This window comes from Saccopteryx leptura, chromosome 2 (assembly GCF_036850995.1).
Source record: "Saccopteryx leptura isolate mSacLep1 chromosome 2, mSacLep1_pri_phased_curated, whole genome shotgun sequence".
In the NCBI taxonomy this organism is placed as follows: Eukaryota; Metazoa; Chordata; class Mammalia; order Chiroptera; family Emballonuridae; genus Saccopteryx; species Saccopteryx leptura.
This window is the reverse complement of record NC_089504.1, coordinates 270542389-270566281: the sequence shown is the minus strand read 5'-3', so window position 1 is coordinate 270566281 and position 23893 is coordinate 270542389. Positions and strand designations below refer to the sequence as shown.

The 23893-nt window shown below is 51.5% G+C and overlaps 1 protein-coding gene across 1 annotated transcript in view; it reads left to right on the top strand.

Moving 5' to 3' along the window:
* Nucleotides 1-1283: 1283 nt before the first annotated feature.
* Nucleotides 1284-23893, top strand: part of VASH2 (vasohibin 2) — a 37407-nt gene continuing 14797 nt past the window's right edge. Inside the window, exons 1-6 of the mRNA XM_066361783.1 lie at nt 1284-1661; nt 10288-10376; nt 13566-13622; nt 14128-14202; nt 20196-20577; nt 21795-21910. Coding sequence (XP_066217880.1) covers nt 1386-1661; nt 10288-10376; nt 13566-13622; nt 14128-14202; nt 20196-20577; nt 21795-21910 — 995 coding nt within the window. The 5' untranslated portion in view covers nt 1284-1385. The remainder of the gene's footprint in view (nt 1662-10287; nt 10377-13565; nt 13623-14127; nt 14203-20195; nt 20578-21794; nt 21911-23893) is intronic.

Below are 23893 nucleotides of genomic sequence, written 5' to 3'. Positions count from 1 at the left end.
AGCCCCTGCCCGAACCATCCATCACCCCCTCATAGAGGCAGGTAACTGTCCAGCCTTCCTCAGGGAATGGTGCTCCAACGACAAGCCCTCCCCTACTTCAGGGTCACTTCTCAGGTGACTTTATTTCTCCGCTTCTCACAGTTGCAAACCCTCGCAGCGCCACGACCCCTGAGGGAACTCGGTCATAAGTCTCTTGGACAGACGCCCCAGCCCCGCGGGGCTCCTTGGACACGACCGCGATCGGATTTCGCGTGGCCGCGCAGCTCCCCCTACTCCTCTCCCCTCTCGCCCGGGAACCTTGGAGCCAATCAGAGCGTCGCGGAGCTCCGGGTTGTAGAGTCCCGAGCCCAGGACCCGCCCCTCTTTGTTGCCGTGGCCAATGGACGCATTCGGAACATCGGCGGCTGCCCGGGTGACTCGATTATATGTCACAGAATAACATTCGAGAATGGGACATGGAATGAGGGGACGGCCGCAGCAGCCGCAGCAGCCCCAGTCCCAGGCCCAGCAGCAGCAGCAGCAGCAACCGCAGGCGCAGCAGCCGCCGCCGCCGCCTTCGCCACCCCCGCCGCCCGGAGAGGAGCCGCAGCAATGAGGCCGAGCGTCCCGAGGTAGGGTCCCGGAGCTGCGGCGCCCTTCCCACGCCCCGCCTGCAGCGGGTGCCCCCGGGTGCCGGGCGCGGGAACTCGGGGATCCGCGCGGGTGGAGCTGTTGCTAGTGCAGTGGGGGCTCCGGGAGGGCTTCCTGGAAGAAACGAGGCCGCCTTTGCGAGCCGAAGCTGCTGCTGCTGCGTCCTCGCTCCGACCCCTGGCGCTCACGTGCCGGCACGTTCTTGGCTCGCTCGGCGCGCGGCCACATCTGGCGACCCAGCACTGTGTGGAGCGTTGCGGACACCTCCCGTTCCTTTACGCTGCACGCGCTGCCTTTCTCCCCCCTATCCCGTCCACTGTGCATCCTCCACGCTCCTTTATTTCCCTGCCGGTGTTTAGGTGTGCGTGAAGCTTTGTGCCAAAATTCCAGTCAGCTTTCGAGGTAATTGCAGGGCTAGAAGCTCGTATTCAAATCCTGGGAGGGTCTGTCAGTGCGGGGGTGGAGGGGCGGGAGTGATGTGGGGACAGTCCGAGGCCCCACCACCTCTGGACACGGTTTCTCGGGGTGTCCACTTACCGCGGTGTGTGCTGTGTCTCCGCTGGTTTCAGGCACCGCCGGTAAGCGGAGCTCCCGCCGCCGCTCCCCCTTGGCGCGTCCTGCGGCAGCGAGAGGCATGGAGGAGGCGGCCCCAGCGGGACGCTGATCCCGGCGCGGCGCCCGTGAGCACACGCCCCCCCGCCACCGCCGCCGCCGCCGTGCGTCCCCCGCCCTACTCTCCCGGCCCCGGCCCCACCATGACCGGCTCCGCGGCCGACACTCACCGCTGCCCCCACCCCAAAGGCGCCAAAGGCACCCGGTCCAGGAGCAGCCACGCGCGGCCCGTGAGCCTCGCCACCAGCGGGGGCTCGGAGGAGGAGGACAAAGACGGCGGGGTGTTGTTTCACGTTAACAAGAGCGGCTTCCCCATCGACAGCCACACCTGGGAGCGCATGTGGATGCACGTGGCCAAGGTGCACCCCAAGGGGGGAGAAATGGTGGGCGCCATCAGGAACGCCACCTTTTTGGCAAAGGTCAGTGGCTTCCAGGGAGGAGAGTGGGGTGGGCAGTGATGGGACCATTTCAGTCTGTGCAGAGCTGGAGGCACTTTCCATGTTCCTGGTCCTGCTACAAACACCGCTCCCCTCCTCAGTCTTCCCCTCAACCCCCAACCCCTTTGCTTAATTGAGATGTTTGTCTTGGAAGCCTTAGAAATGGGGGAGGGGAGGTGGTGGCTTGCTGTCCTGGGACTGTCTGGTCTGGTTGTGCCAAGGTTTCTTTGAATCTGGATCCAAACTCTATTATTTATTTTCTCACCTCCATCCTCTTTCAGCAAAGAGCTGTAGTCCCCAGGTCGCACCAGCCATGCCAAGAATGAATAGGCCCCCTAGGGTCCCCATCCTGCTTTTCCTCTTTGGAGTCTCTTGGTCCTCCCCTGCCTCCCCCTTGCAAATGACTTATTAGGCTGTGAATGAATTTGCACTCAACCAGTCAGACTTCTCAGCGTGAATCATTTCTAGACTTTTTGCCAAGTTTTTTTTTTATGACAGTGACTTTCACCTCTGAAACTTGTAAAAACAGTGAACTATCTTTTTCCCCCAGCTTATCTGGACTCCCAGAAAAGAAAGAAGAGTTTTGGCTTTAGCTTAAAAGGGACTTTCCTGTACACATGATGAATTGGTCTCACTGGATAGAGAAAGAGGCTCAGGCGTCCAACTCTTTCTACCTTGGAGAGAAGCCAGTGAGCTGATTGGGTTCGATGGCCAAAGATAACTTAGCAAGACGGAGGGAGGGAGAGGCGCAGTGGTCACTATATGAAACATCAAAATGCAAACTGGGGGAGAAATGCTGCAGAGGGGGGTGGGGTTGTAGCATGGCAGATGGCTTCCCCTGCACCCTGGAGACTCTGGCCTGGCTGAGAAGATTCCTGGGCAGGTCTAGGAATGCCAGACCTGAGACCTGGAAGGCCATCTGGTCGAGTCCCCAACCTGGAGCATCTGGTGACCTGAGCACCTGAGCCTTATAGGCCAGAAAGCTGTGTGTGCCCTTGGGGGAGTGACAGAGCCTGTGAGCTTCCTGCTGCAGTCAGTTACAGGGTTTTAGTGCTCTGCTGGTCAAGGAGCTCTTCACTGTGCCCAGTGAGAGTTCTGCCTGCTTTAGTGTCAGCCATAATTACCCTTGTTGAATTCTCCTTGAGCATGAGAACAACATTGGTCTTGGCTTGTGGTTCTGACTTCAGAATTTGTCCTTACTTAAATAAGCCTTTCTTTCCTTAAAGGATGATCTGGGAGCCCTTAAACCTGGAAGAGAGATGGCCACAAGGAACAGAGGCCTGTTCCTACTGTCCCATGCTTCCTTTCTAATTCAGCACCATCAGTGGCAACCCTACTTCTAATTGTGGCTTCATCCTTCTCTCAGTCTTGTGTGGGGGAACCCCCTTTCTCTTTGGGAATCAGGGAATGTTTGTATTGGTGGAGACCAGTCTCCCTTCCTCCTTCTGAAGACCTCTTTGGGAACTGGGGCTCATTGCCTCACAGGCAAGCTGGTCCCAGGGCTGGCCAGACGTAATTGGTGGGGAACTCTTTTCTGAGACTGAAAAGAAATCCTCCTTCTCTCCACTCAGTCACATGTCACCACTGATTCTTGTGTTGCCTTTTGATCCAGGGCAGCACATGCCATCTTCTTTTACTACTGACAACTTCCTTGAATGTCACAAGACAGGGCTCTTGGAGTAAGGAAGGACTGAATTCCAGTCTTGACTGAGCTACCTCTAGCTTTGTGGCCTAAGGCACTCACTTAAACAAACTCTGATCTCAGTTTCCTCATGACCCATGAGTCTCCAGGTCTGTAATGCTGACCTGTGTGACCCTAGACGTGTCTGTGCATCACTAGAGGTGGATTATGAGTCCTCAGAACTGTGGCATTGTCAGTCTGCGTCTTTTTTTAACCAGCCTTCTTTGTCCACTGGTAGGTAGCTTCTTTCACCTTTTCTTATGTGTCATAGTTCCCAGGTCAACTCATTCTCCTTATCCTCTTTCTAGAACAATTGCTAGTTTGTCATCAATCAGTCCCCTAAAATAAGCACATACGAAACACAATATTCTAAATGTTGTCTAAGCAGCTTAGAACATAGATCACTACTTCCTGAGACCTGTACATGATGCCTCCGTTACTTTGGCTGAATGATGTATTCTTTAAAAAAAAAGTGGTCCCTTTTTTATTTTTGTGGCAGAGACAGAGAGAGACAGAGAGAGGGTCAGATAGGAACAGACAGACAGGAAGGGAGAGAGATGAGAAACATCAATTCTTTGTTGCGGTTCTCTAGTTGTCCATTGATTGATTTCTCATATGTGCTTTGACCAGGGGGCTACAGCAGATCGAGTGACCCCTTGCTCGAGCCAGCGACCTTGGGCTTAAGCTGGTGAGCCTTGCTCAAACCAGATGAACCTGTGCTCAAGCTGGTGACCTTGGGGTATCGAACCTTGGTCCTCTATGTCCCAGTCTGATGCTCTATTCACTGCACCACCACCTACCTGGTCAGGCAAGTGGTCCCTTTTTATATAGTGTGGTTACATTGTACTTTTGTAGTAACCCAAAGGTCATATGTGAACTCCTGCCATGACAGGACAGCCCCAGCCAGAATGTGGACATTGGCTTTCTGAACCTAAGTAAAGAACTTAACACTTCTCTCTTACATTGTTTAATAATGGCTGGTTCTCCATCCCCAATCCCATCATGACATCCCCCCCTCTCCCTGACCCCAACATTCCCCAAACCTTGACCCCTACACTGGCCCTGAGATGGGGACAGTTTCAAAAGCTCCTGTTTCTAGGGGCTGCGCCTTTCTGTTTCAAGGGCTGTTCCTGCACTCAGCTTGACAGACTTTTCCCTCTGGGGCCAAGTTGTTTGCTTCTTTAACTAAATCAAAGTTTTACTGAGGAATTTGTAGAGAAGAGGGGGTAGTGGTGGAAGAGTTGGAGAGTTTCAGGGAGATTAAGTTTTTTGGCAGTTGAATTTGGCAAAGAAGTGGATGGAAGGAAGGTGTCAGAGACCTAAGAGGGAGACTGAGTGACACTTTGTTAGACGGCAAGACATTCTGTTAGCAGCCATGGTAAGTTCTGCCTGAAGGTTCAGGTGCCCCCTCCTGGGGGGCCAGGGTGGCAACTCGCCTGCTCTATGATTCTCCTTCTAAAATGTCTACTGAAGTCCTCTCCTCTGGTAGTTACTGGGTCTGAAGTTGACAATCGAGTAAGTGAAAGCCAGGATTTTTCAGCGATAGTGCAAGAAAGCTGCTGGTCAGTTGGAGGGTGACAGAGGATGGGAAGCCAGGAGCAGAGATGTAGTGGGCCCAGGAAAAAAAAAAACAGCTGGGCTATTTCTTGCAGAATCCATGTTCTTGTGCGGCATTCTCATGCTGATCCCAAATTGGGAAGTAATTCGCATCTATAGGACTTGGCTTTGCTGGAGTGAGGAAGTGTGAGTGCTGTGGGGTGAAACTCGGCTGCAGTCAGGGCTCCACGCCTGCCCCCTGCTGGCTGACACGGGCAGCTCCCTCCCTTCCTTGTTCTGCATTCAGAACATCCGTGTGTCTTTCCTGCTCAGCCCAAGGTTGTGACCCCTGGTAGCAGGCTACCATCAACAGATTCCTGGCTGCCCCCGGTGCAGGGGCCTGGGGCCCTTTCTGGGTTCATGAGTGATGTTTCTTGCTCTCCCCCAGGAAATTCTTCTGCCTGGTGTCTGCCAAGTGTATTTTTCAGAGCAGGGACAGCAAAAGGCTTTACTTGGTACTTGTTCTTTCTTGTTAAAGATTCCTGGTGCCTGGGGGTCTCGCTGCCTCCCCGGCTCCTTTTCTGGCGCCCGGTTCTCTCCCACATGGTGATGCCATCGTGATGATACACACTCGTGTCTGTCCACATCCCTTCTTGCATTCTTCTGACAGGTCGTTGTATTTGGCAAGAATGGAGGGAAAGAGAGCCTGTCCACAAAAGCCTTGCCTGCGGTTTGTTTCATTTTTCTTCTTGAACAATCATCTTCCTGTCTGCTCTACTTCCTCCTCTCCCCGCCTCCAGCCCCTGGCCATAGGCACAGTATGGAAAGGGTCATTCTGACCTGTGCCTCTAGATTCTGCCTTCATCAGCTGGGCTGTGGCGTGAGGGGGCTGGATGCAAGTGGCAGGAGGTGGGACCAATGAGGGGAGGGGCCATGGAAAATCCAGGCTGGCATTTCAGGTGAAATACGGCAGGAAAATGGCAGAGGAAGGGACTCGCTGGTCCCCTGTCATGGAGAAAGCAAAAGGAGTGTGGTCTGGGCTTTTCATGCAAAGTTTGTACCGATTTACACTCCTGACAGGCTGTGTGAGAGCATCCTCGCTAGCACTCAGTGTCTCTGTTTCAGAATCTCTCTGCTAAATGGGGAGGTGAAAAGTGACAGTTTGCCTGACCAGGCGGTGGTGCAGTGGATAGGACGTCTGACTGGGACGCGGAGGACCCAGGTTCAAAACCCTGAGGTCACCAGCTTGAGTGCAGGCTCATCTGGTTTGAGCAAGGCCCACCAGCTTGAGCCCAAGGTCACCAGCTTGAGCAAGAGGTCACTCGCTTTGCTGTAGCTCCCAGGTCCAAGCACATATTAGAAAGCAATCAATGAACAACTAAGGTGCCACAGCGAAGAATTGATGCCTCTCATCTCTCTCCCTTCCTGCCTTTCTATCCCTATCTGTCTCCCTCTCTTTCTCTCTGTTTCTGTCACACACACAAAAAAGTGACAGTTTGCAGTGGCTTAGATGTGCATTTCTTAATTTATTAGTGAGCTTGAACTTTTTTTCAAATATTTACTAGTTGCATTTTTGTATGTGTATATGCAAATTGTCTCTTCATGGCCATTTAAAAAATTGTGGTGCGATATACATAACATATAATTTACCATTTTAACCACTTATAAGCGTTCAGTTCTGCGCATTGTTGCGCCTGTAACATCACCACCTTTCATCTCCAAACTCTATTCTTCTGTCCCAACTGTAACTCTGTACCCCTTAAACAATAGCTCCTCATCCCTCCCTCTCACCCCAGTCCCTGGCAACCACTCTTCTACTTTCTGTCTCTATGACAACTCTAAGATCTTCATATAAGAGGAATCCTACCGTATTTGTCCTTTGTGACAGGCTTATTTCACTTAGCATAAGGTCTTCGAGGTTCAACTATGTTGTAGCATGTCAAAATGCCCTTCCTTTTTATGGCTCAGTAATATTCCACTGTGTGTGTGTGTGTGTGTGTGTGTGTGTGTGTGTACTCCATTTTATTTATTCATTCATCGTCTGTGGACACTTGGGTTGCTTCCACCTCTAGGGACCTTTTTTTTTTTTTTTTTTTTGAGGCCTAAAATGTTTTCTTATCATTTTGTGTGAACTCTTCATGAATTAAGGAGATTTACTCATGGTTCCGGAGGAAGTGGATGGCTTCATCCTCTTTTAGTAGGGTGAGAAGGCATCTTAGCGATGCTGCTCGCCATGTCCAGGGACTTGGGTCCTGCTGATTCTGTTTTCCAGTTCCTGAAAAGGGGAGATGTCTCAGGCCCTTCCATTCTAGTCCCGTGAAGACCCACTGCAGATTAATAACACGGCTGACACATAAAGAGCACCGAGTGTGAGCCCCAACTTGCCTGCTTTATACATTAGGTCATATGATCCTCATACCACCCCAGATTGAAAGCAGGCGATCTTCTCTTGTTTTATTGGGAAAGGTCATGCAGCTTGACCAGGGTCCACAGCCAGCAGGTGACAGGGCAGGGACTCAAACCTCATGTTGGATATGCTGGGTGCACAATCACATTGAAGGAGGCTCCTGGCTAATAGTCTATTGTCCTGTGGGGCTGGCTGGGCGTGGAGTTCCAGCCTGGGCCCAAGTCAGCTATCCCAGATGTCAGGGTGAGTTGTAGCCAGATGACATCATCTCCTCAGCAGCCTCTGCCCCTCTCCCCACTACAGCTCTGCTCCCCAGCTGGAGTTTGGGGAATGTGGCCACTTGCTTTCAGCAGGGGCTGAGGTAACCCGGCAGCTGTTTTTAAAAGCCTTTGGGCGCCACTGAGCTGCTATTCTGAGGACCAGCTGCCGCCTGACTCCCACCCTGTCATCCGGCTCTTGTGGGCTCTGTCAGGTTTGCGGAGGTTGAAGTACTTTGGTGGTTGGCCTCCACGGTCGACTCTGAACCCAGTCACTCTGGCCACCTCAGGGCTGTGGCCAGTGGATGTCTCTCTGGGGATACGTTAGCTGGCCTGTGATTCTATAGGACACTTCCGCATGCCTAGCAGCTTTTCTGTTAAATAGGCACCAACAGCACTTTTCTGGGTAGAAATATGCTCGTGATTTATTTCACTGTGTAGTCCCTCCTCCCTGCCTCTGTCTCTGTGCCCCTCCCCGTTTGTACCTGTCTAGAGCTGGGCACACGACAGGTGCTAGAGATATGTTTGTGTGCTTCTCCCGTTCTCTCTTCGCTTCTCGGTGAAATTTCTGGCATGTTCTTACACGGAATTCCCTGCTTGGGTAGATCAGTGGATGTTGCTGGAAAAAAACAAGGACAAGATGGACACTTCCTGGGCTTTGCGAGGGCAGAAACACGAAGATATACTTCCTACTTTTTATTACTTTGTGTGTGTGTGCGTGGGGGGGGGGGGCACGTGAGCAAAGGTTCCAACTGTTCCCAGAAAGGACTCTCCACGACAGGACTGTGATTTGAGTTGATATGTTAGAATCAAAATGTAGTTCACGGCACAGCTGTGTTTGTGCACACACTCTTACATCCACACTCGCACACGCACACACAGCTCCTTGGCTGTCAAGTAGGAAGTGGGACTAGTTTCCTTCTTGTTGAAGGGGCAGTTGCTGAGAAGTAGGAAGTCCCAAAGCCAAGAGAGAATCGAGGCGCCCAGAGGAAAAGAATGTCAAGTGGCATTTTACTTAGGACGCAGCCCAGAGTGTAGAAGCATGAACAGCACCCCTCCTCGCCTCCTCCTCCCCTTCCTACCTCCTCTTCCTTCTCCCCCCACCTGCCTCAGGCCCAGGGCCAGGTTCCTCCAGCTTCCCTGGGGGCCCGAGCCTGGGGAGCCAGGCTGCCCAGCACTGTCCCCGGGTCAGTTCACCATCAGCCTCACTGCCCATCAGCTGAGCCCTGGATCCCGAGGGCCTCCCTTTCCCTGTTTCCTCCTGGGACGGAACAGGTTGGTCCTGAGGCCCCTTCGGCTCCTCCCTGACCTCTGACACCCGGAGGAGCCTCCGCTCTCTTCCTGACGCTGCCCTGCTGGGGTCACAGGTCCACAGGGCGCAATGTCACTGTCCCCAGTTGCCCCACCCCACCAGAGAAGCCAAGGTGAAGAGACTGAGAAACAAATAGGGGGGATAAAGCCCAAAGTGTCCCGTTTTCCAGGAGTGACAGGATTGGAAGCCCCAGGCTGTTTTCCCTCAGGCCTCTTGGGGAGGCCCTCACAGCGGAGTGGTGTCTTAGCTCTACATTCCCCAGGAGAGGCGCTTCCCCCTTCCCCTGGCTGGCTCCTTTTTCCCTGCAGGACTTGTAGACACTTGGGAATGCTGCCCTACAGGCAGACTAGGGAATGAAGAGGTGACTGGGCAGGGAGAGGAGGGGAAAGGGTGAGGTGGCTCATGAGTCAGAGGAGCTGCACCTACCTGGGAAGAGTCGAGGCAGGAGGGGACTCTTCCCTGATCCACTTGGGCCCAGACTCGGGGAGAAGAGGTCTGGGCGTCGCAGGGGCGTGGTGTGGAGGAGGAATGGTGGCCATGGCTCTGTGTTGCATTTCTTCAGGGCACCATTCATCTTGCATTCAGTGGTGCCCTGGCATGGGGCACCAATAATGAGTCACACCAACCATGCAGCAAAAGGTGTCGTCATGCAGTGAACATGTGAGGATTAATGGAGCACCTCTGTGAACATCCGGGCTCAGTGAGGGACGCTGTAGAACAGAGGTCCCCAAACTTTTTACACAGGGGGCCAGTTCACTGTCCCTCAGACCGTTGGAGGGCCGGACTATAAAAAAAACTATGAACAAATCCCTATGCACACTGCACATATCTTATTTTAAAGTAAAAAAACAAAATGGGAACAAATACAATATTTAAAATAAAAAACAAGTAAATTTAAATCAAGAAACTGACCAGTATTTCAATGGGAACTATGGGCCTGCTTTTGGCTAATGAGATGGTCAATGTGCTCCTCTCACTGACCACCAATGAAAGAGGTGCCCCTTCCGGAAGTGCAGCGGGGGCCGGATAAATGGCCTCAGGGGGCCACATGTGGCCCGCGGGCCGTAGTTTGGGGACCCCTGCTGTAGAACATGGTCGTTGCCTCAGTGAGGGGCTGAGGCTCCCTGGGGAGGCTGGCTGTGTTCACACTCATGGCACGTAGAGGGCCATAGAGAGCCAGTGTGACCCAGGGTGGACCGTGTGTAGAGTGAATGCAGAGAGGGAGAACTTCAGCAAGGGACTGACCGGTGTGGAGAAGCCTTGTCCGGGAGGTTCCACTTAAACAGGTGACCATGCCAGGGTGGCCACCTGTTCTCATGAGCAGCTCCCCGGTGGTCGCAGCCCCGTGCCTGCTCCCAAGCCCTGGGCCGCAGACCATCTCCTTGATACAAAGATCTCTTTCTACTTCCCTGCAGCCTTCCATACCCCAGGTCCCAAACTACAGGCTGTCGATGGCGATCCCCGACTGGCTCCAGGCAGTTCAGAACTACATGAAGACACTACAGTATCCTTCCAACCAGGGTCCGAGCAGACCCAGCCAGGGGATGGGCATGGTGATCGCAAGCCTGGTGGCATGTCTGTCCCCAGCTGGTCAGCAACGGCTCTCCAAGGTTGGTGAGGCTGGGCAGGGCGGGATGCCCCTCTGTGAGAGTCTAGAAGGAGTGGCAGCAGAGGATGTATCGCAATGACCAGACTCTCCTCCCATTTAAGCAGGATGTCAGCCAGGATGGCAAGAAGGCGGTGAGGCAGTAGTGGTCCTCTCTGCCCCTCAAGCCCCTCTGCCTGCCCCCTCCTCCTCCTCCTCAGTCATCTTGCCCTCCTTCTTTCTTCCTCTGTAGTGTTTCTTTTTTTCTCTTCTCTCCTAGTCTTGTTTCTTTTCTTTCCTCTCTCACTTTTTGCCTTTATCCTAAATGCTCACAACCTGCCAGAGGCCCACCTGGCACTGCCTTTGGCTCCTCGGTGGCCCGGACTGGTGGCCTTGGCATGAATGACTGGGGCTCTGGGGTGGGGGTCCTCTCCCCTCACTTGCGTTTGGAGAAGAGTTTAGGTTCCCTGTGGGTCCAGGCTGGGTTTTTCTTCTCCTCCGGTGTCCTCGGGTTGTTTGTAGTCGGGGTTAGATCAGTTCTGAGTGCACAGGAACAACACTGGGACCGAAGGGGCAGAGGCGGACGGTCTGCTGGCTGCTCCGGTGTTTTATCAGGGATAGGGGGTAGATGGGAGCTGGGCTGGGAGGGGTATGTGCGACCCACTCCTCACAGAACATTCCAGAAGGCGACAAATTAGATTGGCTCCCCACTTTTATCTAGGACCTGGTCTTCACCAGGATCGGTTGACCAGAGATAAGAGAATGAGCGTGGGGAATGCACCGAGAGGCTAATTTGCATTCTCTGGGTAACCCTGCAGCACACTCTCAGCCAAGTGTTCCTTGCTGCCCTGAAGGAGCTGCTTTTTTACTTCTTTTGTTTTTCTGATGCATTATAATGGTCTCTGACCCAGACCACTGATGCAGAGAGGGCTGGCGAAGGGAACGCACCCATGGGTTGCTGGACTGTGCCCCGTCACCTGGCCATCGGAGCCAGCACCCAGAGAAAGCCGAGTGTGGCCTCTCTGTTCTGCCTTCTGACCAGACCTATAACTTAGTTTTTCGGGATTTCCAACTGCTTGTCCTGAACAGTGTGATCAGTTCTAGAGTCTGGGGACCTCTTGAGACCAGCCCTGCCTATAGATGTGCTCAGCGACATGAAAGGGCGAACCCAGCCTTCCCTCTGACAGCCTCAGAGCCTCTGCCACCATGAGTGCTGGTCCTGTGGGGTTCTGGAAAAAGCCGTGTCAGCTGAGCTCGGCTGAGGGTAGCCTCAGTCAGGGAGCCTCGCTTGGAAGGCAGTGTTCACAGGATAGCTATCTGCCCGGCTCACTTGCAGGAGCCGATAACTGTTAGGAACTGAGAAAAGACAGCCAGGTAATTTTTCATTATTTATTATAGGTTTGTCTCACTTTAGGCACTAGATGTATATGAACTAGATAGATAAATGGTGAAAGTTGGCCATATACATTTGCATTTATACCAGTTGAATTCTACATTAAATATACTGGAATCTCACTGTTTGAATAAAATCTTTGGTAAACTAAAAAAAAAAAAATCACCTCACAGTGATTTTTTCACCCCGCACTCTTTTTTTTTTCTTTTACCTTTAAGGCATTGTATATTATTTTTTTAAAAAAGCCAGGCAAGCCTGTATTGTTCTTGGTTATTCTTTGGTCAGACCAGTAATTTCTAAACTGTGAGCTTAATCAAATGAGTCCCTGGCCCTCACCCTGGAACTTCCAATTCAGCAGTCCAAGGTGAGGTGATCGGATGGCACCGAGGGTTAAAACCATGGCCGGAAGTGGGATTCTCCGGAAGTGGAGCCCAGGGGGTGGTTGTGTGTGCTCCATCTGAGTCCTCCAGGGGAGGACCCCCAGCTCTTCTCAGGGGGATGTGCAGGACCTGTAGGTGTTCAGCACCACCCTCTGCAGCTGCCTCCACTACAGAGGGATACGCATCTAACCTCATGCACCTGCCCCGCCTGGGTTACAGGTTCATGCTTCATTAGAAACTTCCCAATATGCACTTTTTCTATAGGATTTTGTTTGAGGCAGGGTAGGGAAATGCACAAGGCAACATTTCTTTAGGCTCAGAAAAATCAAGATCTCATCTCAGAGAAGAAAGCATGCATGACATTGTAGAATCTTTGGTCTCCTTTGGAAGGACCTGGTGCGGGCTCTCCCATCTATGAGATCTTCTGGGCAACCAGTTAAATACCAGGTTGTGGATGGTGTCGTCATCTTATAACATTTAGTAATCAATGTCACGTGTCAGTTTGGACATAAAATGAAAGTGATGTCTCCATAGTAAGCTCTTCTGTGGTCTGCGCTGTTGAGAAACCCTGCTGCCATCCATCTCCTCTTCTATATGTCACTCTTCCATTCCATCCATCCATACTTACATCCATCCATCCATCCATCCATCCATCCATCCATCCATCCTTACATCCATCCATCCATCCATCCATCCATCCATCCATCCATCCATCCATTTATTCATCCACCCACCCATCCACCTATTCTTCTGTCTATCCAGCCATCCATCCAATTTCCCCACCACCCATTTACCCTTCCACCCATCTGTCCATCCATCTCTCCATCCATCCATCCACCCACCCATCCATCCACCCATCCATCCATCCATCCCCCATCTATCTACCCTTCAACCTATCTCTCTCCCTGTTTATCTATCATCTGTCCACCCATCCATTCACTTATTCCTCATTCATTTAATAACATTTGCTAACTGGAATATATTTGGTTTGTGCCAGGCTTTATGATTGATATAAAGATGATAAATGGTCCCGACTCTCAAAGAGCTTGTAGTAGTCTAATAGATGAATTAAAACATGTAGTCAACTAACCAGAATACAGAGCAGATTGATTATAGCTATTCGAAAGGTCCAAGGTACTTTGGGGCCTAAGTTAGAAGTTACGATTCCAGGCAGGACAGCAGGGAGTTAGAGGATGTTGACTACCTTCTGGCTGCTGGACACCTTCTGCAAAGCCTCACTTCCTCATCCCACTGAGAAATCAATGCACAGCTTCCTGCTGGATTCCTGGAACCTTTGGAGTTTTCTGTCACTTTCCCTTTACATACTTCACACAGATATAATCATACAGGGACCCAGTTCTTTGAAATTAGGAAAATGAGACCACTGAGTGGGTAAGTGGTGCATGACCTGTGGACCAGGAGATCTCTTTCCTACCTGAGAGCTGCTAACTCCCTCTCCCACCCTCTATACCCGTATCCCAATGCTAATATCCTGGTCTCTAAGGGGTGGAGATGGTAGGGGGGGTTGGGGTACCCCAGGGCCATGTTGGAGGTTGGGATGGGGTCTGGACCACTGATAGCTAAGCTCAGTGGTGGAGACCAACTATATGAAATTTTGCCTTCCATGTAATGCTCCGTGTCCTGGGCAATGAGGATGCTATGGAATATGGACACGAACACGCAGGACTAGCTCTTGGAGAGATGGGTGGAGAATTTAGGATTTTATTTCTGCCAAGTGTGGATATACTTTGGCACCCTCCTGTGAAGCAAGCTCTCCCCTCCCCTCTGTCTTCCTGCATGGTGCCTAATGTGGAGATAGGCATGCTGATGGACAACAGACAGACCACTTGAATCATTAAATAAGTCCTGAGATCCTTTGCTGTGCTCTATCCTACAGGTTAATGGAAACAGCGAAAGAAATGACTCGAGAGTCCTTGCCTATTAAATGCCTTGAAGCTGTCATCCTGGGCATGTATCCTTTAAGTTATATTTGTTGAAGTTTACTGCGTAGGCGTTGGCCTCACTCTGGGGCTTTACTGTCCTAGATCCACAGAGATGATGGTTGTTTTCTCCTTGGAGGAAAGTGTCAAGCTCCCATGATGTTTTTCTTTAACATCTACCATCTGGCGTTGAACCAAATTAGAGCTTGGCTCCTTGGGTCATCATCAGTGTAACCTGTTAGCTAAAGCCTGCATCAGGGCCAGCTCTCAGGCCAGCCTCTCTGGTCACAAGGAGAATGCTAGCTACTAGGAGGGACTAGAGAGAGGCTGCATCCTTGCTGTTTGCATTCATTGGGCATTGCCACAGGAAAGGCGCTCCAGGTGAAGTGGGATTTTCCAAACCTATCTCCAGGGACAATTCTAAGAGTGGATTGTGGACGAGACCATGTAATGGTATAGCGTCCCAACTCTACAGAACCTAGAGCTGAGACAGAGGTCTCTCCCGCACTTTCTGTTCCATGTTCTACCAGACTCCTGGCTCCCCAGCTGAATATGGTCCAGAAATGGGGATGGCACTGATGTATTAGTGCTGATGGCAGGATAACATGACCTGATAGAAGAGGCAAAGGCACTCCCAGTCCTTTGGGTGATGGCTAGAAGGGACTGTGACCAAGGGAACACAGCAAGAACTGGGCTTGAGAGGTGTTCCCAGGTAAGATCGGTTAAGTTCTTGGGTGGTATGCTGAGAAGTGGGACCTTTTTCAAAAAAGGCAGTGGGCAGGCCCGGTGAAAGCCTGGAGCAGAGGTGTGGCAGGACAGGTGTGTGCGTCAGAGAGGCACACGCAGACTGGAGGGCAGACTGGAGGAGGCTGGGTGGGGCTGGATCTGCGGAGGTAGGGAGGCGCCATCACACGAGGGAGATGGTGATGTTTGGACCATGGTCCTGGCGACGGGAATGGACTGAGGGACAGTTTCAAGACATACAATGGAGAGAGAATTTCCAGGTTTTTGAGGCTAGCTGGGTGTAGGTAATGAGGAAGGGATCGGCAAATACAGGTTTCCTAATGAAGTGATAGTCCGTGCAGGGTGGGCTGGAGGGATGGGAAGGACAGACGGTGAGACACTTCAGCACAGATGTGAGCTAAGACAGCAGGGAAGGCGATGGAAGGCGTTGGGAGTGTCATCAACACCGCTTGCGGACTGATCATGATAGATGTGAGGAGTCAGAGGTGGTCACTTCACATTTCTTGCTTGGAAAATTGGGTGACTGGGTAATACTGCCCCAGTCCAAGGGAAGGGCTTACCAAGGATGATTAGATTTATGGGGAGATGAGTTCAGATTTGGACATATCAAATTTGAGGTACCTGTGGGATGTTGGGTCAGGTATTTGGAGTGTGGAGCTCAGGAGAGGGCTCTGCACTGGAAATACAAATTTGGGGGCTGTGTGGTTAAGGGGTGGCAGGTGCCTTTCAGGGAGTGAGAAAAAGATCCAGGATGAAATCTCACCCTTTTGTGGTCTAGTTGACACAAAGAGCCCATAAATGACACTAAGAATGATAGCGCAAGAGGTAGCAGGAAAACCGGGAAAGGAGATATGGAACTCAGTGGAAGAATGGGTGGCTCAGAATCAGAATGTGGACAGTGGGACAGGCCTAGTCTGCTTGCTGGTCTCCTGGATATTTTTATGGAAAGGGGTATTTCTGCCACCCTGCAGCTTGATCTGAAACAAGACTGTCCATGGTGCTTGGGCTGACATTTCAAAAATGGAAACTTGAGCCTTACTGAAGCCCTTCCCCAATGCTCTCCTCCCCGCTCCTCACAGAGATGAGCCATGTGCCTGGGGAGGCTGGCAGGAGGGCCGGACCAGGATGGGTGGGGGCAGCAGATGGCTCAGGGCCCACTCCTTTGGTGGCAGGAGTCAGCACAGCTGTTGGGCAGAGCCTCCTGCAAGTTTAATGGGATTGAACAATTGCTGGGGATTAGCTGGTGGAGATCAGAGAGGGAGATCACAGTGCAGGCCCTTCCTGGGTGGACAGTTCACTTCAGACGTCTGCTGGTGGATGTCTGAGTGCACCGGGACGGAGGCCACCTTGCTTTACAGCGGTCCTGTACACAATGGCCTTGTCCCTGTGCCAGTTTATAAATTCAAGCCTTACTTTAAGTTACAGGAGTTCCCTAAAAACTTTCAGGATTGTGGGGCTAGACCTGTGATGAGCCTCCGGGCCCGTCCAAATCCGAGAAGATGGGGCTCTTGGTTCTTCTTGTTCTTGTCGGCATGACGTGTCAGAAAGTGTGGGGAGGGTGGAGAAATTCGGCTCCCCCTGCCGAACTCAGGGATATTTGATTCTTGGCACAGACAAGAAACACGGACCTGAATTCTAAAAGTTGCAGCTTCTTTGTCTTTACTCTTTGCTCTGTGTCTGCATCTCTGTGGCCCTCTTTCCTCTCAGGCACAGTGAACAACACGGCTGGGGTCATCTCTCCATTGCCCCACAGGTCGCGGGAAACAGGTCATGCCCTGACAACCTTGGCTGCTGCTTGGAAGCCTGTGTCCTTCCTTATCTCGTATTGTTAGCCCAGAATTCAGGATCCATGCATAAAGAGCCACTATTTGTCATCTTGCCTGAGTGCATGAGCATGCTGGAGAGATAGACCTCTGGTTCCAAATTATTTTTTGAATAATGGCAGCTCTCTCGGGGGCCCTTGCTGACCCTGGTGGGGCTTAATTATGGTATATTAAAGGACTAGGGTTTATTTAAGTAACAGGATCATTAGGAGAGGCACGTTAGGCATGTTCCCAACAGACTGGGTGCTGGGCACGTCTTCCAGGGGCTTGGAGCCCTGCTGTTCCACGCCCTTTTCCCTCAGAAAGCTCTTCCCTGTCCTCATCCACACTTCCACGTCCCTCCCCCTCAGTTCCCAGTTGTTCCAGGACCCAAGGCTTTACTGCTGGCCATAATGATGGAACACATCCTAAGAATTAGTGCCCTGTGACAGGATAGACTGGTGGTCTCTTCTGTCCTCTCCCCTCTCTCTTCTCCACGTGGCTGACTCTACTTGTTCTGTAAAACTAATTTTGGGGCCTCTTCTCTGCTCTCCCTGAGGTTGCTGGGCTTGTCTCTCATAACACACATCACATTACAGTTTGTTTGTTTTTTGTTGTTGTTTTGTTTTGTTTTGTATTTTTCTGCAGCTGGAAATGGGGAGAGACAGTCAGACAGACTCCCTCATGCGCCCGACCGGGATCCACCCGGCACGCCCACCAGGGGCCACGCTCTGCCCACCAGGGGGCGATGCTCTGCCCCTCCGGGGCGTCGCTCTGCCACAACCAGAGCCACTCTAGCGCCTGGGGCAGAGGCCAAGGAGCCACCCCCAGTGCCCGGGCCATCTTTGCTCCAATGGAGCCTTGGCTGCGGGAGGGGAAGAGAGACAGAGAGGAAGGAGAGGGGGAGGGGTGGAGAAGCAAATGGGTGCTTCTCCTATGTGTCCTGGCCGGAATCGAACCCAGGTCCCCCGCACGCCAGGCCAACGCTCTACCGCTGAGCCAACCGGCCAGGGCCAGTTTGTTTGTTTTTTGTTTTTGAGATATAATTGACATACAGGACTGCGTAAGTTTAAAGTGTCCAGCATAATGACTTGACGTACATATTTTGCGAATGTGGGATTTTATAAATGGCAGGAAAATATCCACAACATAAAATGACCGGTTCCACTATTTTTAAGTGCACAGCCCAGTGGCATCGAGAACATTCACGCTGTTGTGCGGCTGTCACCACCGTCCTTTCCAGAACGTCATCGTCCCCAACGGAAATAGCACAGCCGTTAATCACCAACTCCCCAGGTCCCCTCTCCCTGGCCCTTGGCAACCGTCATTCCACTTTTTGTCTGGGTGAATCTGACTACTCCAGGTGCCTCAGAAAGTGGGACGATACAGTATTTGTCCTTTTGTGACCGGCTCATTTCACTTAGCATAATGTTCTCGAGATTACTCATGTCCTAGCATGCGTCAGAATTATCTTCTTTTTTAAAGGCTGAGTAATGTTCCACTGTATGTATTTACCCCATTCATTTCTGTCCCCCTGTCCATGGACACGAGGGTTGTTTCCACCTTTTGGCCATTGTGAATGATGCTGCCGTGAACACAGGTGTGTAAACATCTGTTCTGGTCCCTGCTTTTAATTCTTTTGGATACGGACCCAGAGTGGGATTGCTGGGTCACATGGTAACTCTATGTCGATTTTTTTTTTGAGGAATCGTCATTCTGACCACACTGTGGTGTTCATTTTGAGTCTCTCCCCGCACCCCGTCCCCCGACTTGCAGAGAAGGGCTGCGCACTTCACCTTTGGCCTCCCCCCCAGCCCCGCCCGGCAGGCTGTTTGGCCAAGAGGTCCTTGCTCAGTGAGTGTTTGTTACACTGACTTAGACAACTGAGGAATACCCTGGTGCCAGCCAGAGAACTCGCCCCAGAAAGCCAGCGAGCTTTATATAAGAGGACTCAGAAGGCTGTGTGATATCACTCCCTGACTGCCAGGGACTCTCACATGATGAAGTGAAGAGAAAGCAGGAGAAATATTTTTACAGAAAGGAGCCCTTGTGATTAAATTGAGAGCAGAGGACAAGGCTCAAGGCCGCAGACTGAGTTCTGTCAGCTTCTTTCTTTTTCTTTCTTTTCTTTTTTTCTTTCTTTTTTTTTTTTTTTTTTACAGAGACAGGGAGAAAGTCAGAGAGAGGGACAGATAGGAACAGACAGACAGGAAGGGAGAGAGATGAGAAGCATCAATTCTTCGTTGTGGTACCTTAGTTGTTCATTGACTGCTTTCTCATATGTGCCTTGACCAGGGGGCTACAGCAGAATGAGTGACCCCTTGCTCAAGCCAGCGACCCTGCGCTCAGGCTGGTTAGCCCCCCGCTCAAGCCAGATGAGCCTGCACTCAAGCAGGCAACCTCAGGGTCTCGAACCTGGATCCTCCACGTCCTAGTCCGATGCTCTATCTGCTGAGCCACCTCCTGGTCAGGCTATTAGCTTCTTTCTTTTAAGGGTACCTGGATTAGCCTTCCCTACCTGGATTATTATTTACTTGAGAAAAACTCTGGAGTCACCAAAGATTGTCACGAGAGGAGTGACTTTGCGAGATTCTAATATCCCTCTCCATAAAAGCTGGGTCCTTGGGTCACCACAGCCTTGCCATGGCTGTCTAGGGACTTTGAGATGAACTTGAGGACATTATGCCTCTTGTCCATTGTTGCAGAACGTGGAGTCAGTTGGGGCAGTTACTTGAAGCCGCACCCTGTTGGGTTACTGGGCCCAAACAGAGGTAACAGTAAGAGGCTGGTTTACTCCGTCGAGACAGGCCATTGTGTAGAGAGTGCCGAGCTGTGATATCAAGTGGGTGGGGGACCGAGGGGAGCCTGAGGTTCCGATGCTGCAGGCAGCTGTCCATGTGGAACCCAGGCTGCTGTCCTGGCTGTGACAGGGCCATTGAGAGGAGCAGATGAGGTGCATATATGACCCATCTTGAAACCTTTCTGTCCCTTGCTGTCTAGGTAGTCAGTCAGTCTGTCTCTTACATGCCCATTGCCTTGGCTTGTTTCTGGCCCCTGAGCATGGCCGAGGCCTTCCATCCTTGGTCTGTCCCACACACTCCAGTTAGAACTGGTGTCTGAGAACGTCATTCTAACTGCCTAGAAAGCCCTGGAAAAGCTTGTCATCCCCTGTAGAAAACCGAGGGAGCAAAAGTACTTTGTTGTTTTGTTTTGCATTTATTTAACCACTAAAGAAGATGACAAGTTTCTTTTTTCCTCTTTGTCCCATATTAACTTGGTTTTGGTGCCTTGTATGGTAGGCTCTCAGAGATACCGAGTGAATAATTTAAAAGAGGATTGGGCATGGAAAGGTTGGGCGTGGGCTTGCTCAGAGGCAAAAGGACGGACTGACGGACGCCATCCGCCACTTTCCCTTCCTGGGAGTCCAGACTTTGAATTTTCAAGGCCTCCTTTCTCTTCCTTGACTCAGAGTATCTAAGATACTTAACCAATGGACAGCCTTCCATTGAGCGATTCCCCATCAGCTTTAAAACCTACTTCTCAGGAAACTACTTTCACCATGTCGTGCTGGGGATTTACTGCAATGGCCGTTACGGCTCTCTAGGGATGAGCCGAAGGGCTGAGCTGATGGACAAGCCGCTGGCCTTCCGGACTCTGAGTGACCTTATCTTTGACTTTGAAGACTCCTACAGGAAATACCTGCACACAGTCAAGAAGGTCAAGATTGGGTTGTACGTCCCCCACGAGCCTCACAGCTTCCAGCCCATTGAGTGGAAGCAGCTGGTCCTCAATGTCTCAAAGATGTTGAGGGCCGACATAAGGAAGGAGCTGGAGAAATACGCCAGGGACATGAGGATGAAGGTAGGTGCTGGAAGCAAACGAGCGACGCCGGAGAGGGCCCCACCTCCTCTCGCTGTCTCCCCAGCCCCGCATCGCCCCGCGTTTCTGGGACGGTCGCACGTTTCTTGAGCTTATCTTGCTTGGTGGCCACCCTACTAAAACAAAAAAGATAAGCCCTTCGCTATTTGACATGGACAGTTGAAGTCTCTTGTGTATATACTACTCCAGATACCAGAGCTAAAGGCCACTTAGATGGTATGGTTGAAGCAACGTCTCGGTCTGCAGCTCCTTCTGTGAAATCATCGAAAATGTTAGTCATTATATCCTAAGGTTCTTGTTCTGCTTTGTCTTTATATAATCAGAGTGGCCAGTCATCCATCCCAGTTTCCCTGAAACTGAAGGGTTTCCTGGAATATAAGACTTTCAGGACCAAAAACCAGGGAAGTCCTGGATAAACCAGAATGAGTGAGCAGGTCACCCACCTTTATAACCTATTTCAGAGTCATTTATATCTCTGCTTTGCTTGTAAGCATCAAAGCCCTTTGGCAAAAATTTCTGACCTGGTATCACAATAGCAGACCAAGCTTGCACTGTGGTGGCTTTGTATAAACTAGACTCATAAGCCCTTCTTCTCTCTACCGTGTCACTTCCGATATGACAGGATGCCTGCTTGTCCTTGTCCCTCCAGGGCTTGTGGAGTCACTGAGAGAAAGCTTGTGCAGACACTGAGGACCACAGGGGAAAGGGATTATCCTAATTCAGGCTTGGTTATGCTTAGCACATGGGGACTTGTCATCTTCACTCTGCGGGACCTGGAATGAAGATTCTTGACAAATGGAAACCCTCTGTGCTTGTGTGGGTGGAGAGTCCGGGGAAACAAGCTGATTTCTGGGGCAGTGTGGGTGGGGCTTGGCCTTCCCCAGAGAGGAGCTTGCTGAGCAACGAAGCAGTCCCAGGAGGCCGAGGCACTGGGCTCCGCTCCTCTCTCTCCGCCCTGCTAAAGGGAGCACAGTGGAATCGTATTGTCCCCTAGGGAGTGGTACCTTTGCTTCTCAGCAGTGCAGGATGAGAGTAGGACATCTGTGTCTCAGACCACGGCCTGCCAGTCTCCCAGCTCAGGGCCTCCTGAACCGTGGGATCCGTGAATGGGCCGGGGCCGGGACGCTGTGCTGTAGGAAGGGCCCCAGGATGGGGGGCCCCCGAGAAACCAGGGCGGTAACTCCGCGTATCTCCTTCAGATCCTGAAACCTGCAAGTGCCCACTCTCCAACCCAAGTGAGAAGCCGGGGAAAATCCTTGTCCCCGCGAAGGAGACAGACGAGTCCCCCACGACGGCTTGGCAGGCGAGACAAGTCGTGAGTAGTATTTCCTCAAGCCCAGCACACACAACGGTGGGGTTGTCCTGGCCCTGGGGACAAAGCTGTGTCCTGGGCTTGGCATTTGAACCAAACAATGATCTCCAAGAGGGCCGCCCCTCTTTCAGGAGACATCTCTACAGGAAAGGCACATTTGCATACGTATCACCCCTCTTCCTCCTACTCTACTGACAGTCAGCTGTAGACACAGTTGGAGGATGTAGAATTAGGCCCCTGAGTGTGGAGCTACTGTGGAGCTAGGTGACCTTAAGCGTGTCATGAACCTTTTCTGGGCTTAAGTTCTCTCGCCCTGCCCCCCTCCCCCCAAACAGGATTGTTGGAATTGATGAACTTTCCTAAAACGCTGTAGCCGTCTGTACCCAGCAGAAAGTGTGAGCACCCTCTGTGGATGGTGGCATCAGAAATACCCACAAATCCATTCCCTTCCTAGACTGATTGACTCTCCCTGTTTTAGCTCTGAGGCCAGTGGTTCCACACCTACTTCTTAGGTCAAAATAACCCACTTAAGAAATGACAGGTCGGCGCTGCTGAGAATGCCCAGAGTAACGGGTGATGATCTACTGGCAAATACACTGCTCACAAAAATTAGGGGATATTTTATTGCTTAATATTCATTTTCAAATATCCCCTAATTTTTGTGAGCAGTATATTTGGGCCATAGTGACACTGGGAAAAAATGATGCTTTCATTAAGAAGGGTGGCGTGCTGTGTCACTTGAGGCTCTCACCGTGCTGGGACCTTGTGGCCCTGGGCACAGAGGTCCAGGTGGAGCCCCTGCTCGGCTGCACATTAGCCTGTGGCCTGCGCCGGTCCTTCTGGAGCCTTCGTCTCCTCATCGACTGAAAGGGTAAACATGCTTTCCCTGCCTGTCTCTCCGGGCGTTGTCAGGAGCAAGTTAGAAGATGTCATGGGAAAAACTAGTGACTGACAAACTGCCTTTGCACAAGCATATCATTATTGTCACGTCCAGCCAGTAGAGTAAGCAGGTAGGGTTTTACAATTTTCACTCTCCGGTGAATAAACCAGAACACAAAACAAGTTTGTTATTTGAACTGAGTCTCGTAGCCGGTCAGTGATAGAACAGGGGCTAGAACCCAGCTTCCCTGATTCCGGGAAGGAGGTGGCGGAGGGTGGTGTCGGTTCTGTCTTTGGAAGAACAGGATAGGACAGAGTATTGTCAGTGTCAACATAGGTTCCCTGTTTGCCTCCATTCCCCTTCCCACTGCCAAGCCCAGGGTTCAGAACCTACAGCCAGAAAGGTCTTGGCTGAGATGACCCTGGAGTCCAGGGTCTAAAGGGGAGAAATGGCAAAGTGGGAGGGTTGGGTGGTCCTATAGCAAGAGCAACTGGAGAGCGGGATGGTTTCGGCATGGGTTTGTTATTTAGGGAGCAGGGTGGCTTTAAACCTTTCTCCCATGGCCTCTGACCCTAATCTTGCCCTTGATGCTAACCATCACCCTTGACCCTGACCCTGACCCCAACCCTAACCCTATCTCATTTCTCATTCAAACATCCATTCATTGCTTTCTCTAACAAAGTAGCAGTTGTCTCAGAGGACTATGAACATGGAAACCCTCCCCAGAGGGTCATTTAGCAGAGAGTGAGTGACCCAGAAATAGGAATCTGATTGCTCAGGAAGCAGGGGAGGGGCCTCCTAATCTGGTTTATCATCCCTTCTGCCCAAAGAGGGCTGAGTCCTTCCCTCAGGAGCTCCCCATCTTCAGCAAATGGTGAGCAGTCCACAAAGGCTGCTCTTCCCTCTAGGCTCGGGTCCAGAGCATGCAAAACCCTAAGCATTCTACCTGATGGGTTCAGGCACAGAAAGGATGGAGCTGTGGCCTTTTAAGACGATTTCTGTTGGATCCATTTTACTTGGACCTGTAAGAACTTTGCAGTCCACGGCGTGTTAAGTTTTTAACCAGAAGTTACCATGGTTGACAAGGAATGGTAAAGCCAATACAA